Here is a 10,000-nt window from a genome sequence, read left to right as displayed (position 1 = left end):
CTAGATAAAACAGAGATAAAACCAGGTCAGTTTAGGCTCACCAAAGTGAACCCATACAGGTCAGACATGCTAAAAGGGAAACAAATCTCAGGAATAGAGTTTTGATGTTGCACATTTGTCTGGGGACAGTTATAAATTCATAAAAAAAAAATTTGAGCTCAATCGGTCCACCGTGAGGCAAATCATCTACAAATGGAGAGCTTTAAGAGTGACTTAACATCTGCCTAGAAGTGGACTTCCTTCAAAAATATCCTCAAACGCCACAAGAAAAGTGATTTTTCAGGTAAAAGCCAACCCAAACATTACATCTGGAGATTTGCAGACAATTTGAAACCACCATTATTCACTTGGGAGAAGGTTCTCTAGGTGGTAGGCAGAATTGCATTTTTTCCCAAACATGGCAGTTTTGGTTATGACCAAACAGTTCAATTTTGGACTAATCTGTCCACAGAATAAGACTTCAGGTATCTCAAAGTGCTCTCAGGCAAAGTTGTGACAAGCAGTTTTGTTCTTTTTTGAGAGCAGAGGCTTCTTCAGCAACCCTCCCATGAAAGCCATTTTGACTGAGTTTTCTTCTTATTGTGGAACCATGCACATCTGTCCCAGATGCTGCAAGAGAGGTCTGCAAATCACTAGATGTAATGTTTGGGTTGGCTTTTAACTGAAAAATCACTTATCTTGTGACGCTTGTGGATATTTTTGAAGGAAGTCCACTTCTAGGCAGATGTTCAGTCACTCTTAAAGCTCTCCATTTGCAGATGATTTGCCTCACGGTGGACCGATGGAGCTCAAACTTTTTTTTAAATAATTTATAGCTGTCCCCAGACAAATGTGCAGCATCACAACTCTATTCCTGAGATCCTCAGAGATTTGTTTCCCTTTTAGCATGTCTGACCAGTATGGGTTCACTTTGGTGAGCCTAAACTGACCTGGTTTTATCTCTGTTGTATCTAGTGCCGCCCAATTTCTTCCCTAAAGATCTCTCACTACATTGGTCCATTTCATGACTCAATTTGGCCCATCTGATTGTGTTTACCTGCTCCATTTAAGCAATGCAGTTTAGGGTTCACAAACTTTTGATCATACAACAGTTGTCAAATAATTTGTTTTATCTGTTTTAACAATTTATTTCTGGGAAAGAAAAATGTTGAATTGATAAACAAACATCTGTTATTTCATATAAAAAATACTGGCATTGATAAAAATGAATTAATAATGGTAAAAATAAATAAAATTCCAAAATGTTCAAGGGGTTCACAAACTTTCGCACTTGACTGTATATATACAGGGTTAGGGGTTAGGGGTTATACAGGGTTGGGGGTTAGGGGTTATACAGGGTTGGGGGTTAGGGGTTATACAGGGTAAGGGTTATACAGGGTTAGGGGTTATACAGGGTTAGGGGTTAGGGGTTAGGGGTTATACAGGGTTAGGGGTTATACAGGGTAAGGGTTATACAGGGTTAGGGGTTAGGGGTTAGGGGTTATACAGGGTAAGGGTTATACAGGGTTAGGGGTTGTACAGGGTAAGGGTTATACAGGGTTAGGGGTTAGGGGTTAGGGGTTATACAGGGTAAGGGTTACACAGGGTTAGGGGTTATACAGGGTAAGGGTTATACAGGGTTAGGGGTTAGGGGTTAGGGGTTATACAGGGTAAGGGTTATACAGGGTTAGGGGTTAGGGGTTATACAGGGTGAGGGTTATACAGGGTTAGGGGTTAGGGGTTAGGGGTTATACAGGGTTAGGGGTTATACAGGGTAAGGGTTATACAGGGTTAGGGGTTAGGGGTTAGGGGTTATACAGGGTAAGGGTTATACAGGGTTAGGGGTTAGGGGTTAGGGGTTATACAGGGTTAGGGGTTAGGGGTTAGGGGTTAGGGGTTATACAGGGTAAGGGTTAGGGGTTAGGGGTTAGGGGTTGTACAGGGTAAGGGTTATACAGGGTTAGGGGTTAGGGGTTATACAGGGTTAGGGGTTATACAGGGTAAGGGTTATACAGGGTTAGGGGTTATACAGGGTTAGGGGTTAGGGGTTAGGTGTTATACAGGGTTAGCGTTATACAGGGTTAGGGGTTAGGGGTCTCACCAGCCCCGTGGCGCCCGTGTTCTGCAGATATTCTCTGATGGCGTCGTCTGTCGGAGCGAAGACGGTGAAAGCTCCTCCCTCCACCTCAGCTGTCAGGTTAGAATCCTGCAGACACAACATGGATCAGTCTGTCTGTCTGTGTCTGTCTGTCTGTCTGCCTGTCTGTCTGTCTGTCTGTCTGTCTGTCTGTCTGTGTCTGTCTGTCTGTCTGTCTGTCTGTCTGTCTGTCTGTCTGTCTGTCTGTCTGTCTGTCTGTCTGTCTGCCTGTCTACCTGCCTGTCTGTCTGTCTGTCTGTCTGTGTGTCTGTGTGTCTGTCTGCCTGTCTGTCTGTGTGTCTGTGTGTCTGTCTGTCTGTCTGTCTGTCTGTCTGTCTGTCTGTCTGTCTGTCTGTCTGTCTGTCTGTCTGTCTGTCTGCCTGTGTGTCTGCCTGTGTGTCTGTGTGTCTGTCTGTCTGTCTGTCTGTCTGTCTGTGTGTCTGTCTGTGTGTCTGTGTGTCTCTATCTGTGTGTGTGTGTGTGTGTGTGTGTGTGTCTCTATCTGTGTGTGTGTCTGTCTGTCTGTCTGTCTGTCTGTCTGTCTGTCTGTCTGTCTGACTGTCTGTCTGTCTGTCTGTCTGTCTGTCTGTCTGACTCACGATGAGAGACTTTCTGAACAGAGAGAACTCCGGCCGCAGAGCGAGCGTTGCTAGGAGACCGTCAGACAACTTCCTGTCTGGAACCAAGACCTGAAGGGGGAGGAGACAGTTACCATGGATACAACCCTTATGAGGTCACAGCGGGTTAGCATCCTGAGCTAGCTGCCCGTTAGCCCGTTAGCTCGTACCTGGTCGATCTCGTGCATCAGTCCGTTCGTCGCGGCGATGTTTGAGGTCGTGATCTTTGCTCCTCCGACAGACGTGACCTGGAAACAAACAACATGATAACGTCACAACGGAGTGTTGATCACTAATGAATAAAACTATAGAGAAATATATCTATATAGATGTATATCTATATCTATATATATCTATGGGGTTACCATAACCCTTTTACTAATGATTTATATAACTGAGTGTTGATCACTAATGAAAAAAACTATAGAGAAATATATCTATATATATATAGATATATATCTATATCTATATCTATATATATATCTATATATATATATATATATATCTACGGGGTTACCATAACCCTTTTACTAATGATTTATATAACTGAGTGTTGATCACTAATGAATAAAACCATATACAGGTAGGGGAGAACGGGGTTATATGTCACACGGGTTGGTTGTCACAATCGTTATATCTCAGGGGCCGTATTCACAAAACATTTTATCTTAGCGCTAAGAGTACTCCTAAGGAGCACTAAAAGTTCTTAGTAAGGAGTAATTTCTTAAAACCTATTCACAAAGCTGATAAGACCAACTTTTACTAAGGAACGGGAGGGACTCCTAAGCTAAGACTAGAGGGCGGTGTTGACCCTGTTGCTATGGATGATGTCATGTTCATACCTTCTATGCCCACGGTGATTGGCTGAGAGGGAATGAGCGCTAAGAGTGAATTTATGATGGAAACACTGTGGGAGATATCCATATCGTGTCGCTGTATTAAAGTAAAGAGTTTTTATATACAATTAATGACAAGTGACACTGATTTAACATGAAACCAAGATACTGCAGGGTTTCCCACACATTTGTTCACAATTAACCCACAATAGAGCCACATAGCCTATAGGTCTATTCATTTAAAATTTTACAATGATTTGAATCGGAGAAATATCCTCATTGAACAGCTGCACGCCATGCACTCTCACTGTATTTCTCTCAATGGCGGACTATGCAGCAATAGTCAGACAGCGACAAACCAGGAAATTCACAATTTAGAAACAACAGCCGGCGAAATCGTAAAGTACATGCGGAAGGAAAAAGGCGAGACGCGCAACTATACAGTAGCGGATCTATGGAACGGAGGAGATGCTGCGAAGCGCCACATATAGGCCTACTCTAGTAGGAAATTAAACCCAAACGTGACACCAACAGTAACTTTCAGTGCATCATAAACCCAAAGCAACTGGAGGAAAATGAACTTAATAAATATTTTTTTATAACAATATAATAAATATAAATGTGTCTATACTTTCTAAATATAGCTTTACTAAGATCATTAAACCCTTACAGCTATTAAAGGTACCTTTTATAAAGCTCACTAGCATTAAATCTCTCCAAAACACCATCAAATGTTTGTCTGTGATTTACTCTTAGTGACCTAGGAGTCCTCGCTTTTTATAGATTTAGGAGCTAGTTTTAGCGCTAAAATGCTTTGTGAATTACACTTATCTTAAAAAGTTAGGAGTCCTAAAATTAGGAGTGAAACGCCCCTAATTTTTAAGAGTTACTCCTAAATCAGCACGTTAGGACCTACTCTTAGCCTTAAAATGTTTTGTGAATACGGCCCCAGAACCAGAAGGCGCTGTCTGTGAAATTGGTATGTAAATATCCAGAATTGGGATCAGAGGTCACCTACATAGTCTTCCTTGGAGTTTGACGGCTGAATTTGAGGTGAGAAAATACTTGAAAATATTTAGCTCCTCAGTATTTTTCTTCTAGGCTTTTACACAATGGGTTTATAACAAAACACTTGTTACCCATACAAAGTGTGAAGGGTAAGCTATAGTTTAGACTGTTGTTAGCAAGCTAATTAGTTGTCAGATGGTTGTTGGCCTTGATGCTAGCAAGAAATTCCAGTTGTGGTTGGTCGTCACATGTTATCCAAAGGCTGCAGCCAGAAAAGGAACCCAATAACGAAATAAATTGTCAAGCTGTATCCTCACTGACACCCCAGAAAAGGAAAGACTAAAGCAGGAAAAGGCAGCTAGCATGCAAAAGAAAAAAGGGCAACAAAATCAAAACAACCCAGTGCATCCCAAACTAGACCAGCTGCCAAGGCTACAGTAAGTTATGTAGGCCTATTTGTCAACTTGACATCATCATCATCATCATCATCTTCAACCGCTTATCTGAAATCGGGTCGCGGGGGCAGCAGCTTGAGCAGGGAACCCCAAACTTCTCTTTCCCGGGCCACATCAACCAGCTCTGACTGGGGGATCCCGAGGCGTTCCCAGACCAGCGTGGAGATATAATCTCTCCACCTAGTCCTGGGTCTTCCCCGAGGCCTCCTTCCAGCTGGACGCACCTGGAACACCTCCCCAGGGAGGCGCCCTGGGGGCATCCTTACCAGATGCCCGAACCACCTCAACTGACTCCTTTCGATGCAAAGGAGTAGCTGCTCTGCCCCGAGTTCCTCGCAAATGACTGAGCTTCTCACCCTATCTCTAAGGCACTTGACAATGCAATTAAACTTTCAAATTTAGTTCTGCTTTCTTGCCTTCTTTTTAAGATTATTCCTATTAAGATAAATTGTGACAAACAACCCCACAGTGTGTGACAACCGACCCCTTGATGGGGTTGGTTGTCACGATGTGTAAGGGTGTCTTTGATGATTAATTTCTTCTTTATTACAATAAGTTAGAAAAAGTGAGGGGTACACATTTCAAGCCAACACCTTAAGCTTCAATTTAATATAGGAATGACTATTGAAAGATGTTTAGGTGATGAGCAATTCTCACTAGAGTAAAACGTGTGCCTGCTATCCCCAGTCTCTCCTATATATCTATATATATATATCTCTACGGGGTTACCATGACCCTTTTACTAATGATTTATATAACTGAGTGTGTTCCAGTTACAGTGGATCATATTACTCAGCCTGGGTAGGGGTCAGGGGTTTAGGGGGTCAGGGGGTTAAGGGTTAAGGGTTAAGGGGTCAGGGGTTAAGGGTTAAGGGTTAAGGGTTAAGGGTTAAGGTTCTACTCAAGGGGCTGGAAAGGGTTATGAGGCCGACAGTGGAACCTCAGACTGAGAAGGAACCATGTGACTCTGTGCTCGCACCTCATTGGCTGTTGAAACAGGAAGTGTCGTCTTGAGGAGTGATGTCACAGACGCGATGTTGCTCAGGATGGCGAGAGGAAAGATGCCCGGGATCACGTGATTCCTGAGAGAAACATGTTTATTAAGTTTATTAAGTTCATGCATTCATATGAATTCACCCCCACAGACATCCCTCTGGAGTCTGGACATCCTCCTAATGGGAACCATACACATCCGGCCGGTATTCACAGCTCTCACTTCTTCCACATTCTGTCACGTTCAAACCTTATTCCACAACGGATTCACCATCATCTATAACCCTAACCCTAACTGTTACTAGAATTATTTCATCAAACTACCCAAGTGTTTGAATAATTGAAACTGAGTCAGGCCTTCTTGGAAGCAGGTGAATTTACTTGCAAACAGCATGCAAGGGTCAAACAACATGTATCACAAATGGGCTTACATGATTGAATACATCGAATGAACAGTGTACAGAGATTATATGTAGTGAAATGTGTAGGCGTATACACTCGGTTTGTGTGTCCAGCCCGTTTTGCTGGCGAAAGCAGAAATGTTTTTAATTAGGCAGATATTCCCAGAAATTCATCTCAGCTGGTGTTATCCTTCATACAATGTCTGATAACAGAATATGGGGAGTGAAACTACTGTGCACATGAATGCGTCATACCTCTGTATGTGCCAAAATCTTATTAGGCAGTTTCTTCTTCAAGGCTAAACAACTTGTAGCAAAACACTTTGGAGTTCTTAATCTACTGGGACAAAGTTCAATAGGCAGAAAGCATGTATTGTGCATTAAAATATTATACAATAAAGCAAATTAAATTCTGTTAACATTCCACCCTTTTTATAATATTTAATGCAACTTGCTGCAACACTTCAAAGCAAAAGGGCAAAGCATATGAGTAAATATATTTCAGTCAAGCAGAATAATATCAAGTACATCAACATCACAGTTGTGAAAATGCAAGTTTGTGTACTGGTGCTATATCGTCTATGTACAGTTTCAGAGAGGACAGTTTTTTGCAGAAGCCAGGGAACAGGAACCAAGATCGTCTTGATGGTCAACAAGTCCCTTTTGTGGCATTTTGACGCAAAGTGTCCTTCATATCACAGTCACTGGGGGAATGGTTAGGTATTACCATAACCTATTCAGATTGTTCCTCAGTGTCCAATTGTCCTTATTGAAGAATGGTCAGCTTCGTCTTCTCCTTGCATCTGAAACAGAATGAATTTGAGCAGTAACATGTTCTCAAAAGAAATGCTCATCATTCTGCCAGGGTTGTTTCTAAAATATCATCCTATCCATTTTGCTTGCTCTAGATGTCACAATTAACGCACAACAACATTTTAGGATAGGTTTGATTTCATTCTTCAGTTCACATTTTTTGTCTGTGTTTGGGCAGCATTCAAGCACACACAGGCAGTCAGTGAGACAGGCCCTCCCTTTTCTGCATGGGACTGAATCACACACACACCACATTCCTGAGAAGCTCTCTACTTCTCCAAATCTGACATGGTGTTATAGTTTGTTCTTCAAATAACAAAAGTTAACATGTAGGTTAAGTATAGGTGTCTTTACAGTTAACCAGTTTTTGAATCAATTTATATCAACAATACACATTATGATCATATTTTCAGCATAAAAATCCCCTTTAACTTGTAATTCAAATCAAAAGCATTGAATAATTCTTTTTAGTGAACATTTTCATAAAAAGAACACAAAAGGACGCTTTTTGTAAGTTTATGCTGGGACTTTAAATGATTGACTGCACCTTTAATCTTTAAGGTTCACTATGGGGCTTGGATTGGCAAGATATTTAGCTCTAAACTTTAAAGCGTTTAGCAATTTAGTCAGAACTCTGGTCATCTTTAGGAGACAAGCATTTTATAACCCATCATAACAGCATAACAATTGTATGCACACTTACAAAACCTTCTATCTCCCTTCCCCTACATACTTTTTCTTTCTTTATAACATCCATAAACAATCAGTTCCAAACAATCTTTTTCCTCTTACACTTTCAACAACATTCTCTTATTCATCTCCTTGGCCACCACCTTTCTCTTTACTGTTCTTTATCTGATTCTCTGGACCTGCCAGCAGAAGAGCAGCTGAGGAGCCGGGGTTTTGGGTCTCAATGGAAAGAGACACAGGAAGGGGTAGAGGAGACTTTTCTTCACCAGTCTCCTTTTTTTTCTAATGTCTATCTTATCATTATCCATATTATGTAATTAAATTTTTTAAAATGTAAAATCTAATATCAAATTACCCAGTAATCTATTTAAACAGGGTGAACACCCCTATTCCCTCCAATTGATTAATAAAATTCACCAATTTAAAACTAGAACACCCTATGCGATGTATTCTAAACAAAACAAATAAGTCTACTCTGCAGATGTAGACTATTGACAAACATAACAAAACAAAACAAATAAACAACCTGTCATAGACTAACTCCCTGGAGCAGTACTATATCCCCAGGCTAAGTAACAACAAGCAGCCAGATATCAATTTGTTTCCATAAAACCTTCCCGAATTACAAAGAACTCTCAGTTTAATGGAACAAACTATATCTGTCAGAATAAAGGGACCACCCTCGACCCCACACTAATGATCATTTAATTACGTACGTGAGACTTTTGTTTTTGACAGTGTAAATTCTCAAACACCAAAGGCTGAGATAGGTTTGTCTCTAGTGCATCTCCCCAAACACTACAGGTTGAGATAGGTTTGTCTCTAGTGCATCTCCCCAAACACTACAGGTTGAAATATTTTTCTCTTTAGTGCATTTTCCCAAACACTACGATCAGTTATTCTCCCTTACGGTAAAACCATGAGAAATACTGCTTCATAAACTAGTTTATCTACCTAATACATAAAACAAAGGAACTACCATAATTCCTGGACAAAACAAAATCAGCTGTTTATATTCACCTGATTTCAAGAAAGCCTCGACTCGCTCAGTTTTGGCTCTGGATTCCGTCACCCCTCCTCCGTCCAAGTAGAGTCTGCAGACAGCCTCTTTTGTAGCTCTGTTTACTGGAGGTCTTTTGTCGAGAGATCTTGGACTCCCCCGTTCACGGTGCAGGCTCTTCTTGTCCAGAGAAGAAGATGTTGGATCCGGCTACTCGAAGGACCATTTGTTACTAGAATTATTTCATCAAACTACCCAAGTGTTTGAATAATTGAAACTGAGTCAGGCCTTCTTGGAAGCAGGTGAATTTACTTGCAAACAGCATGCAAGGGTCAAACAACATGTATCACAAATGGGCTTACATGATTGAATACATCGAATGAACAGTGTACAGAGATTATATGTAGTGAAATGTGTAGGCGTATACACTCGGTTTGTGTGTCCAGCCCGTTTTGCTGGCGAAAGCAGAAATGTTTTTAATTAGGCAGATATTCCCAGAAATTCATCTCAGCTGGTGTTATCCTTCATACAATGTCTGATAACAGAATATGGGGAGTGAAACTACTGTGCACATGAATGCGTCATACCTCTGTATGTGCCAAAATCTTATTAGGCAGTTTCTTCTTCAAGGCTAAACAACTTGTAGCAAAACACTTTGGAGTTCTTAATCTACTGGGACAAAGTTCAATAGGCAGAAAGCATGTATTGTGCATTAAAATATTATACAATAAAGCAAATTAAATTCTGTTAACACTAACCCTAACCCTAACCCTAACCCTAACCCTAACCCATCATGACAAAGTGAAAGAAGTTTGTTTGAAATCTTTGCAAATTTATAAAAAATTTGAAAACTAAATATTAAAATATAAACTAATATAAAGTAATACAACTCTGAACTCCTCCATAATAAAGCAATAATGAGTATAATATAGTGATTCTAATAGTGAAATAAACATTGTTCTACAGTACATATATAAACATGTTTTAAGGCCCTAGCTAGCCGCTAACCGCTAGCCGCTAGCCTGACGAGCACGGGAAGGTTATAGTGATTCTAATAGTGAAGTAAAGAGT

At 40.8% G+C, this 10,000-nt stretch overlaps 1 protein-coding gene across 1 annotated transcript in view; it reads right to left on the bottom strand.

Moving 5' to 3' along the window:
* Nucleotides 1-10,000, bottom strand: part of stab2 (stabilin 2) — a gene marked incomplete at both ends in the record, with an annotated part of 72,886 nt that overhangs the window by 32,325 nt on the left and 30,561 nt on the right. The window contains 4 exons of the mRNA XM_080054702.1: nucleotides 2,081-2,185; nucleotides 2,716-2,805; nucleotides 2,904-2,981; nucleotides 6,012-6,114. Coding sequence (XP_079910828.1) covers nucleotides 2,081-2,185; nucleotides 2,716-2,805; nucleotides 2,904-2,981; nucleotides 6,012-6,114 — 376 coding nt within the window. The remainder of the gene's footprint in view (nucleotides 1-2,080; nucleotides 2,186-2,715; nucleotides 2,806-2,903; nucleotides 2,982-6,011; nucleotides 6,115-10,000) is intronic.

Source organism: Ammodytes marinus (genome assembly GCF_949987685.1).
Source record: "Ammodytes marinus genome assembly, contig: scaffold_36, whole genome shotgun sequence".
Classification (NCBI taxonomy): domain Eukaryota; kingdom Metazoa; phylum Chordata; class Actinopteri; order Uranoscopiformes; family Ammodytidae; genus Ammodytes; species Ammodytes marinus.
This window is presented reverse-complemented; position numbering and strand designations above follow the sequence as displayed.